The following is a 14,882-nucleotide window of genomic DNA, read 5'->3' as shown; positions in this document are numbered from 1 at the left end:
TTTTGTTTCGCGTATTTCGAAGAAAAAGAAAGATGTGATGTTTTGTGAATTCAGAGTGTTTGGGCCTGTATTTTCAGTTAATGATAAATCAAAATTAACTTGTAATTACCAGCATGAACTGGGTGAAACTGAGTTGTACAGCCAATAGGAATCCTATCCTAATCCATTAACCAGTGCTTAACATCAATTAACAATGCAGGAGGAGGAGACACTGGAATATGAGGAAGGTGGATAAAATAAAGCAGAAAAGGGATACCTAAGGAGACACTTTTTTAGAGTTTCCTCCCAGAGGGATGTTCCTGGATACCTTATTTTTACCAGTGGCATCTAATGTAGTGATAGGCATCACCTTTCCACTCCAATAGGAACTGCTGTTCTGTTGTTACTGCAGTGTGCAACCAGGCAAAACCTCACCTACAAATGGGCTTTACCTGCTCTGAGAATCATCACCACCACGAAAGGTTCTATATATAAATGGAAACAACCTCTCTTCCTGGTGTGCCCCCCAGCTAAAGGATTCCCAGGCAAAACATCCACAACAACTTACAGACAAGTAGTAAAAGGAGGAAGGCTTGGAAATTTCCGTTCCTTGGGACTACAGATCTGCCCTGAATACAAAGGGATGGTGGATTTACAGCAGTGAGCAGCACCCAGCATCACCTCCTCACGTCCACCGGCATCAGGAGTGCTTACGGAGAGCTGCCGGTGCCACCCAGCCCCGGCACAATGTGCTCCCACATTATCTGCTGCAGACATCTCCCAGGTTCATATTAGAGCCGATGCAGCCCACGGATGTGCTCGAGTCTGACAGTGATTCCCTCACCCTCCCAAGAGCCATTCCCAGCAGAGGAATAGAGGAGAAGGTCCGCAAGAGCAGCGTTCCAAAGGATCGCTGCCGATGCCTGCCCGGGGTGTTGGGAAATCCAGCGGTGAGCGGGGAAAAAGAAACCCAAAATAAGGTGGCTTGGCATTGTTGGGCAGGAGACAACAAAGCTGAGGAACCTGAGAGGAAATATAGGAAAGATCTGCTCACTTCAAAGACAACACAAGGTTCTCTGCATCCTATTGCTGGTTCTACAGGGACTGTATTAATGGGTCCCAAACCCAGAACCCTGCAAGTCTCAGACTGGCAATTAATAACACAACAGAAATTCACAGAATCATAGAATGGTTTGGGTTGGAAGCAACCTTAAAGATCACCTCATTCCAATGCCCTGCCATGTGCAGGGACACCTTCTACCAGATGAGGTTGCTCTAAGACCCGTCCAACCTGGCCCTGAACACTTCCAGGGATGGGGCAGCCACTTCTCTGGCAAGCTGCCATAGACGAACTACTAAAATAGCCTACGGAAAAATTAAAGTGGAAAAAAATGCATTTACTCCATCCTGTAGACTCGGAGGTTATTGCTGAGCATGATGAGAACAGCTCAGGTTGTGAACACCTCTGGTGTTTAAGCCAACCAGACTAAACCCAGCCTGGCCGAGGCACCACGCGCCGGCATCACGGTGCCCAACTGCAGCACAGCTGTACCTGGAAAGGCTGCAAACCATCAGTGCTTACTCTGGCAGTTAACTGGGAGTTTAGTGTTTAAAGAAAAAAAAAAAAAAGGGAAAGAAAGAGAGAAAAAACCCCAACCAAACAACAATTTGTCTCGCTAAGAAGATTAATAGGTGCATTTAAAGAAATCAGGCTGTAGGCTTAATAAGAGAGAGGCAGCAAAATCCTAAATGTGAGACCTCCTACAGTTTTTCAGTCCAGCTGTACAATCAAATAATAGTTTATGTAACTAGGATTGAAACAAAATAAATTAAAAGTAATTTCATGTTTCATCAAAGGAAAAAAGTACAGTTCAGAGTTGACGTGGAAAAAGATCTAGTTCAGCTCTGCATTTTCCCCAGCCTTTCATAAGCTTTGTATTATCAGCTGATTTGATTTTTTTTTCACAAGAGGAAGGCAAATTACCAAGTCCCTTAAGAACTTATTATACATTTCCAATTTTCAACTATTCCTATTTTATAACTCATAACTTCACATATCTATAACTGAAATGTTTTCTTTAGGAGATGAAAGAAAGAAAAAAAAAAAACCTGTTGTTTTTCCTGGGCTGAAATTTGGTTTTTCTAGTTAAATAATAATAAAAAAAAAAAAGAAAAAGTGGTTAACAGCTACAACATGTCAATCTTTGAAAGTAATTCCCACGCACAATTCCACCCTTCTCCAGACATTAAATATGGCAAAATCTCTTTGCATTCCTCACGTCTAGACTGATGAAGGAAGCATAAGCTATGAACATACTCTCTCTCTTACTGGGAAGCCCATGGCAGACCCAGTTGGGTGTCAGGTGGGGTGCTGAGAGGTGCAGGACCCTCTGGATTCATTTAATAGCTGAAGAAGACACGTTGATTTCACACCCACATACAACTTCCAAGGATGGAGCACCCTGAGTCCATGCCAGAAGTGGCTGCCTACTTCAAGCATCTCCTAAAAGGTCTCAAAATCCATAAATAAAGGCAAATTTCAAAACAAATCCCCACATTTATGATGCTATAACCCTCAGGACCAATTCTGCAAATGGAAGTCCACTGGAACCAGGCTCTGAGCCTCTCAGCCCCATATCCTCTCAGCAGTTGGAGAAGTCTGTGAGCCCCCGTTGCCAGGAAAGACTCAAAACAGGCTAAAAAGCAATATTCTCTTGGCAGGCAAGGAAACAAAGAGAAAAAAGGTTCAAAGGCTGCTCTTGGCTACTGACATCTGGCCTCTGCAAGTGTCCCTACCCTGTAAGGCCCACATAGCTGTCTGTGCCTCCGGCACCCTGCATGCAGGAGGCCCTGCCAACCCCGGATGCCCTGGCTGAAACACAGGATTTTGTCACATCTGCACCGAATGACATTTTGGTTCACGGTGATTTTCCTTCTGCAGCCTTCAGAGGAGCTGTCAAATCCTCATCTGAAAGCTACTCAGCACGGGAAAGTGCTTTGTCACGTCTGAAATACTGTGGTCCCTGTCAGGTCCTGGAGCCAAGTGAAGAATGGTTAGTCACACCTGCCCAAAGCCCCTCAAAACTCAGCAACGTTTCCCAAGCAGCATGGATGCATTTTCTGTACAGCATCTGCTTGCTCTAAGTTTAGTTATAGCTGTCAAAAAAGGGAGAAACCCTCTGAGAGGAGGGCAGGAGATGCTCTTCTCATGAGCAGCACTTAAGCATGAGCAGCAGAAGAGGCTCAGATGGCTAGAGGTGTGGTGGGCAGTAAGTCACAGGATATGACAATCTGCACCTCACACAGGGGTTCAGAAGCTGTAGGACATCCCAGGCAGAAGTCAGAGCCCAGCACTGAAGCCTGCTGACAGAGAACTAGATACCTCTGAGAAACACAGGGGTGGCCTCAGCAGTGTTCAGGGAGCAGAGGAAAAGCTCCTCATGGTCCAAGGAGCCTGTGCAGAGGTTGCTGCAACTCAGGAAGTCACTGCATAACTGCCATGGAATGAGCAGACTTGGTGTCCATAAGATGCCCTTCCTTACCACCTGGCTGTGAGCATGGAGAGGGGCACGGTGGACCAGGGTGGGACCATCACATCATCTCCAGAGGCTCAGCTTTGTGTTCTGACCGTCTGGTCAGTGTGAAGCCATTCCCCCTTGCCCTGTCACTCCAGGCCCTTGTCCAAAGTGCCCCTCCAGGTCTCTTGGAGCCCCTTTAGGCACTGGAAGGGACTTTAAGGTCTCCCTGGAGCCTTCTCTTCAGGTTGAACATCCCCAGCTCTCCCAGCCATAGGAGTATCTCATTTAAGATCTTAGTTGTTACCTTGTTAGTGGGGGTGTCATGGGGTGTTACCAGCAGGTAATGGCCCAGAGGTCTCCCTTGGTCCTGTGCTCCCACCTTTGCCCACCAGCACCTTACACACCCCACTACAGTCGTTTGGCTCTTGGACAACCACGCCCACCACCAGGGAGCATCAACAGTCTCCAAGTGGAGACACTCCTCTTGTTGCTCTAGGGAGAAGTGGAAAGGCTCTTCCTCCCATCAGGAAGCATGGGGAAGACAAGGGCAGGCTGCTGAGTGTGTTTTCAGGAAGGCCTGTTGCTGCAGGGGATGCTAAGGACAGGGACAGGAGAGAGGTCTGGGGATAGACTGGGCAGGAGAGGGGTTTTTTTTGTAGCTCTTCTTGGAAGATGCCTAAGTCACTCAACCACATTAAATTTTTCTTCTATAGACAATGACCTAGAAACACAACTAAATCATTTTTGACAAAAGAGAATGCACCAAAGTATTTAATCACATCTTCAGGGGGGAATCAAGCCAGTAAGAATGGCTAATCTGCTGCTCATCACAGAAACTATAGTTTTGGGCTGAGGGGGACTGTATATTTTTGGAAGCGAGGCTTTTATTTAAGCCTTCTGTGATCATATATCCCATTACACCCTCTGGTAAACTACTTCTATACTTATTTATGATCACTGTCAACATACATTTCATTGCCATTTGGCTAGCTTGGACCTCTGAACTCCAGATTTTGGTTTGCCTTTGCTAGCCATTGCAATGATCTTTACCACCCAGCACCAACAGCCAGGCTGGAGGACACATGTCTTCCTCATCTCCAGTCAAACCATGGCACTTAAATAAATTGTAAAAAAAAAAAAGAGGAAACAAAATAAAAATCACATTCAGAGGGGTTTTTCTTGATTTGCCTCTGGGGAGCTCAGCATGGGCAGGGAGCTGCTGTCTCCTGCCCCATCAGTGTGTTTTCCCCAGTCTGTCAATGGGCTGGGGTCTCTCTTCGATATCAAACACACATTAGGAAAGCTACAAAGAGGCCAAGAGTCAGTGAGACACCACCATCAGTGTAGTTAAGTAATCTCTGGTTTTAAACACGAGCAGAACATGGGTGAGGAGCCCCCCAGGGACATGCCTTCAGCCCTATCATAAAGCACAGGCCAGTGTTAATTGGGATGCAGCGATGCTGCTCACTCTTGTAGGCTCCTAAATAGCTGGTTGGAGGTGCTGGGTGCTCTCAGTGAGGAGCCAGCTCGCTGTTCTCATAAAAACTTCCCAGCATCAGTGACATGAAAAGCGGTACGGCGTGCCCAGCCATGACTGACAGGCTGCACAGCAGTGCCTCGGGGTCACACTGGAGCTTAGCACCTCCAGGCACTCAAAAAGACAAAAAAACCTTGCCCATAAGAACAGTCGTGCCCATAGACTGATGCAAAAATAACAAATCTGTCACTCAAACAGACATCTGAAAACACAGGGATGGCTCAGCAGCGACGATCTCAATCTCAAGAATAACGGTTTACGATGTGTGGGACTGGGGTGACCATCAGCACTTGCTGTCACTCACCAGCAAAAAAAAAAGCTCGAGGAACATCCTGGAGTGGCGACGCTCATCAGCAAAGATGGTGTGATAATCTGAGTGCCACGTTCAGTGAAAAACCAGAATGCCTTTGCCATGGAGCCACTTCACTCTACTGAGCTACCAGTTCTTGGGAAGCGCTGTTTGCACCCTGACTGCCTGTCCCATCCTCCCCAAGGGTCAACTCTAGGAAATTAGTCTAATATTGGAAAAGGATTTCTGGAAAAACACCCTTGGCCAGCAGTGAGCCATGGTGCCAGCCCTGGCTGGGGAAGCTGAAGACGGCTGTGCAGAGAGGCTGGGTGTGTGGCAGGCAGGCTGTGGTGTTCTGCCAGGTTGTCCAGATGCACATCAAGTATTCCCCAGACTCACATAAACTGTGGGAATATGCCACAGCACTGACTATCTGTTTGCACTGAATTGGAAACATGATGGGAAACATCAAGTATGTGCTTGATTCGCACGGCAGAGAGAAGAAACAGTTTTGTTCAGCCACATGGGAGAAGCAGAAGTGGAGAGGCAGAAGTCAGCCCATTGTGCTGCACAGGGTGACCCATGGTGTGGAGGGACCCACTGGCCCCAACAGTCACTCGAGCTGTGGCATCATTCCTGAGCATCAGCAGAAAAATCACAGAGTGGTTTGGGTTGTAAGGGACCTTAAAGATCATCTTGTTCCAACCCCCTGCCATGGGCAAGGACACCTTCCACTAGAAGGCTGACCATCAGCACTGGGATTTCCAGTGCAAAGGACACAAACTGTGCCAGAAGGAGCCAAAGAGTCCTCCAACCAGCACAAGCCAACACAGCAAAGGAAATCGACCCTTGCAAATTCTTCTACATCCTTCCCTCTGAGCAGAAGTGGATGCTGTAGGGACACCCCCAGGATCCTCTGGCCCAGCAAAAGCAAGGGGTAAAGAGCCATACCCCCAGCATGCCATCCAGGCTGGTTCCAGAAGTGAGAAAACCCCGACCTGTGAAGCAGATTGCAAATCTGTGTATTTGTTTTGGAAATAAAGGCATTAATATTTGATGCCAAACACTGTGAATATTGATGAGCACATTCGCAGAAGAGGTTTTGGAGTTACTTAAGCACCCAGAATTGTGCCGTCTGGACTCAATGGCCTAATGGCTGCTGTCAGAGCCATCAAAAGTATGCAAAGCACCACACCACAGCCAGCACCACCTGCCCACCACAGGAGGGAGGACGAACTGAAGCCCAGAGGGGTATTTAACACCACAAATATTTTGACTTGATCCATCACATACACCATTTTCTACTCCTCCTTTTCCCTTCTATTTTGCTCACACAAGTTTGATGAGCTCGAAATGTTGTGCATCTGTTAAACTTCACTCAAACCCAGCCTCAGCTCCCTCCTGACCCTCCAAATGCCTTAGACCAAATAGTACTCACTAAGCACGTGTGTGTGTGTGTGTCAGGCTTTTCCAGAGTGCCAGTCCATGGTTCAGCCAGGAAAAGCCTACTTTCATATTTGAGTTTTCCAGCAATGCCTCTGACAGTGATGCCTCTGCCCCTCATCCTGCTCAGACCCTTTGGGGAGAGCAGTGCATGGAAACGAGCACAGAGTTGGCTCTCCAGGCGAGAGCCCTGTGCACAGCCTGACTTCCCATCACACAGCCTGGTTTGATTTCTAGCACAGCTGTATGGAAATGGACATCAACTGCTCGTTTCTGCAAGCTTGGGAAAAGTGCCCATTTAAAAAAGAAACGTGCAAACTCGTCTGTTTTGTTTTTTAATTACCTGTGTGTATGTACTTATTACCTCTTACTGTGATAGTACTTACAGCAAGCAAAACAAGCCTATACTCAGCACAGACAAGGGAGAAAAGGAAGAAGGGAACATCCACATTGCATTGGTTTTACCACAGTTTCTCCAGTTTAAAGGGCTCTCTCTTTCAGTTCTGCCCCTCCTATACTCTTCCCTATGACCAGATCTTTTACTTCAAGCTCCACCACCTGCCAAACAAAGGGATGCTGAATGTAACAGTGGGGTAAATGGGACCAACACTCGCCCTGACATTGTTCCAAGCCAAGGGAAGGCTCTGGAGGAGCAGGTGCAGCCCACGAGGGAGGTGATGCCATTCAGTACTGAAAACTTCCCTTCTTGGTCACTTCGAGACCTTCTGCTCACAGCAAGCCTACCTTGAAGCTTTAGAAATACTGGGGTATGACCCACAGTGTGGAAAACAAGCTCCCTCCCAGCCTTGCAGCCCAGCAGCCAGCCTGGCTGCTGGCAGTGTGCATCTGCCAGCTCCAGAGAAACAGTGATGATAAAAGCACTGCTGCTCCCTCTGACAGCCCCTGAATTTGTGGCCAGTCCTCAGTGCTTCCCAGGAGACCAACTCTCTGACCCCCTCCCATCCTTCAGCTTGAGCTCACGCATCCAGGTGTCAAAAAGTCTTTTACGAGCTCCACAGCTGAGCAGCAGAGAGGCTGAAAACCTGAATGAATCAGGCATAAATCAGACACAAATACGATCAGAAGCAGCAATAAAGTCTCTCTTCAGGATACCAGGAAAACCAGCAGTCTAAAGCACTGTGCCCCAAGCCACGGTTCTGAACTTGGGAGCATCCCTGCTCTGCCATCCAGCCCCTTTTCATCCATCCATCAAGCTGCACCATGAAATGATCTTGTCCCTTCTGCTTAGGAGGTCTCTCTGGAGGAGCAGACTAGGACTTGCCAGTCATTGCAAAGTTTTCAGTCCAAATGCAACTGCAACCAATTTGGGTTCATTTGATCCTACAGGTTAATGACACTCCAGCTTTTCATCTTTCAGGCCACAGAGGCTTTGTTCAGGCAGACCAGCAGCAACCCTTCTCTCTCCTCTGATGTAGCCTCTCCTTACCTGAGTACCAGAGCTGGGCACAACCCCCTCAGATGGGATTCCAGCAGCACCTGGCACAAGGGTGAGGTCTGCACTGAAAACACCTCATCTGATGCAATCCCGCACCACAATGGCCTTTTCCAAGAGCTGCATCCCACTGGCAGAGCAAAAATGCCCCATGGCTGAGCTTCCAGCCAACCTCCAGCTCCCTTGAGCCTCATCAAAGCACACAAGTAGGAAATCAAAGTTTCTAAATAGTGGTATATATTGTAACCTGGTGAGATGTTACTTCTGCGGGATGGTTTCTACTCTCTGAAGTCACTCCACAGTGTAGGAACAGTTCCCTACAAACTGCTATTATGGATTTAAAATGAAGACCCTGAAATCCAGGGTACCCCCTTATAAGGTATTCAGAGTATTTCCCTGTGTAACACAAAGCAAATTGTGAAAACTGACACAGGAGAGTCACACTACTATGGTTTTCACTGGCTTGTGTGTGGATTTAGGTTACTTAATTCAGAGGAAAAAAAAAACTGCTGAGACATTGAGGAAAACTCACTTTCCCTGGTCACCTGGGATTTGTGAAGCAGCTCCTTTCTCACGGCACACTCGCTGTTCAGCCAGCACGAGCCATGCTGTGCTAAACCTTTCACAGCATCTGGTCTATCTTATGTGCCCACTCTTGCACCTCACAAAGATGACTTTCTTCTCAAGGCCTGTTTTTTCCTTCATTTCCACTTTGTTACCTTGCATTAAAATCCCTCATTGTTATCTCAGCTCCCCATACCCTTCCCACGCTCAGGTTTTAACCACTGGCACAGCTCAGCACCGTCCCCATCCCACCGCCGCTCCGCAGCAGAGCCCCACACGGCCCACCTCTTTAATTGCCTTAATTAATTGCAAGGGAGGGCAGCTCCCTGGCAGCAGCTTCCCAGGAGGCCCAGGAGCATCAGCTCAGCGTGCAAAGGCTGGAGCACGGCTGGAAAAAACAACCTGGCGTTTCTGGCAGGAGAGGAGCGCAGTCAGCCGGAGCTGCTGGACTGTGCTGCTCCACTCACCAGCCCCGTGTGCTCCAGGACCCCCAAAGCCCCCAGGACCCCCAGTCCTGTACAACAGCAAACACAGAGACCCGGGCAGTAATGGGAGAGCAGTGCTAAAATCGGACAGAGACAGCAGACCTGCACGGCTCCCTCGACTCATCTCGTTACAGCATCTAAACAGCCCCGCAGGTATTTAATTTTAAATTGCTATGAGCAGCTACAAACAACTTCTCACTGGCAGAGCCTGAAGCAGAGGGGTCCACGACTCTCTAGCGAGGGGAGCTGGGAAAAACGTAAAGGAAAACAAGCACGATTTCATTCAGGGGTATTTTTTCACGCTCCCTGTGTGAAAGCTCGCAGGGATCTCACTGACAGCAGCGTGCCCGTGGCTTGGCCGCCCTGTAGCATCCCTGAATCCTGCCTGGATGTTACGGTGCTGCCTGTGAGCGGCGATTGCAGCCCAGTGAGACAGAACCCACTGCCAGGCGAGACTGCAGCCTCCCGCCCAGGCTCCTGCCTGGATTTTCCCCGTTCAGAGCAACACGACTGGCAGCACCACCAGCGCTCCTCACTGCCCAGGTGAGGCGGGGAGCCCGGAACGCTGCCACGCGCCCAGGGCAAAGCGCCCGCCGAGTCCCCCGCATCCTTCCGTGCAACTTTCTGCTCCTCATCTTATATTTTTCCAGATAAGATGATATTTTAGGATTAGCTTTTTTTTTCCTAGAGGAATATCTCCAATCCCACACCCGCTTCCGAAGCGTCTCCCTCCTGGCTGGCGCTGCCTGGCAGAGGGAGAGCGGCTCGGCGCGGTTCCCCCGCAAGGTTTTGCACCGATGACTCCTGGCAGGGCTGCACGTCCCTCCTGTTACATAACGACCTTTCCCATTTGGTGCTGGCTCTGGTTGGGGTGGCCACATTTGGGGTGGCCGCATTTGGGGTGCTCGCGCGCCCCGGTGCTGTCAGCCGTGTGCTGCCAGGCACTGTCCCCTCACCCCGACCAGACCCCCCAACCCTGAACCACGTTCCTCCCTCCTCCCAACCCCTCTCTCCTCACTGCTGGACCTCTGCCCACTGGGCAGTGCCCCGCTTTCTCCTGCCCCCCAAACACTACCCTAGCCCCTGAGGGCATGATGTCCATCTCCTGCATCCAGCCACAATCTGCACCCTCACCCTCCCCAGCACCCACGGGGGTCCTGGAGCTACCAGCTCCCCCAGGGCTGCACCCTCCCACAGTGACCTGCCTCGGGTGCCTCTGTCATCTCCCTGAGCCCCACTGCATCTTCCTCACCTGTCTTCTCCCTGCTGCCCACCCCCCGCAGCCACACCTGCTCTCTCTTCGGTGTGTGCCTCTGGCACACCCCTCTGTCACCTGCCTGCCTGTGTTTGCCTGCAGGTGCCTCGCAGACCTGCACCCCCTGTCCGCATGGCCCCGGGCACCCCTGTACCCCACACAGCTGCACCAGCCCTGTACCCATGAAACCTGCACCCCACACAGCTGCACCACACGCCCTGTACCCACAAAACCTGCACCCCACACCCTCGGCACTCATCGCACCTGCACCCACCACTCCTGTACTCATGAAACCTCCACCCCACACCCCCTGCATCCACCGTCCCTGTACCCACAAAACCTGCACCCACACCCCCTGCACCCACCATCCCCGTACCCACAAAACCTGCACCCACACCGCTGCACTCAGCGCCCCTGCACTGCCCGTGCCCGCCCCACTCACACCGCTGCACCGGCACCCCCGAACACCACGCACCTGCCCCCGCCGCCCCGCACACCTGTGCCCCGCGCCCCGCCAGCCCCCACAGCCCCCCGGACCCCGCGCCCGCCCCGCCGGCCCGCCCGCGCCCCCGCCCCGCGCTCTGACCTGGGCCCGGCGGCGGGCGGGAGCTGTCCGCCGCCGCCCGGTGCTGAAGGCGGCTTGGCGGCAGCGGCGGCGGGCGGCGGCGGGGCCCCTGCGGCGGCGGCGGCGGCGGGCGGCAGCTGCCCGTCGTCGCCGCCGCCCTCCAGGCTGGCCTCGTTGCCCATGTCGGGCCGGGCGGGACCGGGACCGCGGCCGCTCCCTCAGCGCAGCGCCGCCCCCGCCGCCGCCATCAGCCCCGCGCCGCCATCGCCGCCCGCCCGCGCCGCCCCGCGCATGCGCCGCCCCCCGCGCCCGCTCGCGCCGCGGGCACGCGCGCGCGCCCGCCGGGCCAATCGGCGCCCGCCCCGCGGGGCCCCGCCGGCACGTGCCCCCGGGCCCCGCCCCGCCCCGCCCGCTGGCCAATGGGAGACCCGCGGCGCCTGCTCCCGGTGCCCGCCAGGCGGCGCCACGCGACAGCCCGCGCCCGCCGCCAATGGGCCGCCCGCCCGCCGTGACGTCACGGATCGGCCGCCAATGGGCGCGCGCTCCCGCATGAGGTTACACCCGGCAGCCAATGGGCGGCCTGCTCAGCCGTGAGGTCACGGGTGCTGCCGCAGGACGTCACACACCGCCCACCAATGAACTCGTGTGCTGCCCCTGGATGTCACAGCCTGGCAGCCAATGAGCACCCGCCTTTCCATGAGGTCATGGGCTGCCCCAGGACATCACACCCTGACAGCCAATCAGTGCCTCACATGTTTGCGAGGTCATGGACTGCCTTGGGATGTCAGTCTGACAGCAAATGAGCACCTGCCTCCCCAATGATGTCATGGGCTGCCCAGGACATCACACCCTGACAGCCAATGAGTGTCCCAGGCTCTTGTGAGGTCATGGATTGCCCTGGGATGTCACACCCTGCCAGGCAATGATTGTCCTGCTCCCTGCGATGTCACATGCTCCTGGCCGATGAGGTCACGGGCTGTCCCAGGCTGTCACCCAGGCACTGGCTCCCTGTGAGGTCACACATCTTGTGAGCAGAGTGGCTGTGGTGTGAGGTCACAGCGATGGAGCCCCAGCCAGTGACCACCCCCTGCCCTCAGGGTCACCCAGCGCCCAGCCGTGACCATCTCTGCCCGTCCCTGACCTCACAGGGCCCAAACAATGGGTCACACGCTCTCCTTGAGCTCCAGGCTCAGCCCGTGAGCTCCCAGCTGGTGCAGGGGGGTCACGGGATGCTCCGACAACCACCCCCGTCCCATGAGGTCACACAGCGCTCAGCCAATGGGCGCGCCCTCTCGGCGTGAGGTCACAGGCTGCCCGTGACGTCAGAGAGCAGCAGTGCCCGCGGGAACGCCCCAGCCCCGCCGGGGCACAACGGCACCACTCCCGCACTTAACGAGAGCGGCGGTAATTAACGGTAATTAGCGGTGCGGTGTCAGTGTTTCCCCATGAAGGGGTCCCCGCTGCCACCCCGCGGCTCCCGCTGCCCACACCGGGGGGCACAAGGAGAACTCCCCTCGGGGGGACCGCGGCGGGGACGGGAGGTACCCGCGGGAGCGGCAGCCCCGCCGGAGCCGAGACCCGACACAGCCCGGCGGCTGCTTTTTATGGGCTGTGAGTCAACACACACGCGCTAAATCCCAAAATAAACGTGGAACTGGGGCTGGTCTCACCTCTACTCGCACCGAAATAGAAACCGGCTCCTACAAGCCCCGGGAAAACGGCACCTCTGCCCCTGCCCTGCCGGCTCTGCATCCCCCAGCCCAGGGAAGGGGGTGCCGGCAGCTGGAGCAGGTGTGGGGCGTGGAAGATGTAATACAGGAGGAAGACAGCTTTGAAGGAGCTGAAATCACCGAGGAAGAGTAAAACAGCTTCAGTTCTGGGTGGGGGAACGTGTATTTGCAATAAACCAGAACAAAACCACGTCAGAAACAACTTCCAGAAAGCAGCAAGTCCATGGAAAGTGAGAGTGCAGGAATGTATCAAAGGGGCCAGGAATGAGCAGGTGGCCAGAGCAAGCAAAATACTTGTTTTGGTTTTTTTTTTCCTGTTTACTCCAAACACAGAAGATGCAAAATACGCAGCTAAAAACCCAGCAGAGGCTGGAGCAGCCTTCAGCAGCAGCCTCCAGCACAGGCAGTGCCCAGCCAAGGTACTCGCACCGCGGTGCCAAAACCCAGGAAAGCAGGCAGGTGGTATTGGCTTAGGAGATCGTGGGAGATGGAAGAACACGGCACCCAGGCACACAGCAGGCAGAGCTAACACCAAGTGACACGGAATTCACAGGATGGTTTGGGTTGGAGGAGACCTTAAAAACCATCTTATTCCAAACTCCTGCCCTGGGCAGGGACACCTTCCACTATACCAGGTTGCTCCAAGCTCTGTGCAAACTGGCCATGAAAACTTCCCGTAACAGGGCAGCCACAGCTTCTCTGGGCAACCTGTGCCAGAGAACCTTCCACCCTCACAGGGAAGAATTTCTTCCCAATATCCCATCTAACCCTGCTCTCTGTCAGTGTGAAGCCATTTCCCCTTGTCCTGTCACTCCAGGCCCTTGTCCAAAGTCCCTCTCCAGCACTCTTAGAGCCCCTTTAGGGGGCTTTAAGGTCTCCCTGGAGCCTTCTCTTCTCCAGGTTGAACATCCCCAGCTCTCTGAGCATGTCTTCATAGCAGAGGTGCTTCAGCCCTCAGAGCATCTCCAAGGCCTCCTCTGAACCTGTTGGAATGGGCTGGAACATCCTTCATATGTGGGTGCCCCAGAGCTGGACAGAGCACTCCAGGTGGGGTCTCACAAGAGCAGAGGGGGACAATTAACCTGCTGGTCATGCTGCTTTTGATGTGGTCCAGCTCCTCTGCTCCCTACAGTCGGAGCACAGGGATTTTTTGGGCCAGGGTGATTTTGTTTTCCACGAGAAATCAGATTAAAGCACTGGGGAGCCACAGATCCAGCAGAAGTCTAAGAGAAATCAAGTCCAGCTCACGCAGGCACTGCTGTCTGGGCTGGGAGGGACCCTGACCCACACAGCCATGGGGCTGAGCTTCAGGCAGGTTGGACCTGGGGCTGTAGCTGAGAAGGGGACAGGGCTGCCTTGATCAGGTGCAGATTCCTTCCCCAGGCTCTGACAGGTCCCCAGACCAGGGCTAGAGCAGGACAGCCCTAAAACCCCCTCTCAACCCCTCCACTGCAGGCTGGGACCTGCTCTGCCTTTTTGGGTAGACATAGCACCAGCTCTCCAGCACCCCAACATTTGGAAGCCCACATCCCTCACCAGCCATACACACCCAGATTTCCACTGCCACCCCCTTAAAAGGGTCCCCCTGAACCTGCTTCAGGCCAGAGAGATCCAGAGCAAGTCTCACATTTTTACACACACAGGGTTCCTACCTTGAGGGGACAAGGGCCCCATGCAAGAGGATCGCTGCAGACCCTCTCCCAGGCTTCTCCTCTGTAGAATTAACTCTGCCTAATTAAGCCCCTGCTTCCTTCAGCTCAAGCTTGTTTTCCAGCCCTTTGAACCTTCTCCTCCTGCTCCTCCAAACTCTCCTTGCATTTCACATCATTCTGCAGTCAGCCCCAAGTGATGCAGGTGAGACACAGCTCATGCTCCGCAGGCATTTGCCTTGTTCACTGCCCTGGAGGTGGGCCTCACTTTCCTCACAGCTTCAACCCAGCACAGCCCTTCCCTGCACAAGGGGCCTGTCTCCTGAGCTAGCAACAAAGGTTTCTGAAGGGTCAGGCACATCAATCACCCCACACTCAGCACCCGAGCTCAGCCCTCCACCCTGAGCTGCAAGAG

General features: G+C 53.4%; 1 protein-coding gene across 1 annotated transcript in view; it reads right to left on the bottom strand.

Moving 5' to 3' along the window:
- Window positions 1-11,270, bottom strand: part of BSN (bassoon presynaptic cytomatrix protein) — a 93,443-nt gene extending 82,173 nt beyond the window's left edge. Inside the window, exon 1 of the mRNA XM_051793146.1 lies at window positions 11,110-11,270. Coding sequence (XP_051649106.1) covers window positions 11,110-11,270 — 161 coding nt within the window. The remainder of the gene's footprint in view (window positions 1-11,109) is intronic.
- Window positions 11,271-14,882: the final 3,612 nt, after the last annotated feature.

The sequence above is a fragment of the Manacus candei genome, unplaced genomic scaffold, assembly GCF_025592945.1.
Source record: "Manacus candei isolate 608988 ecotype Guabito, Panama unplaced genomic scaffold, ASM2559294v1 h1tg000036l, whole genome shotgun sequence".
Classification (NCBI taxonomy): domain Eukaryota; kingdom Metazoa; phylum Chordata; class Aves; order Passeriformes; family Pipridae; genus Manacus; species Manacus candei.
Note: the sequence above shows the minus strand (reverse complement) of the source record. Positions and strands in the feature narration are given on the sequence as shown.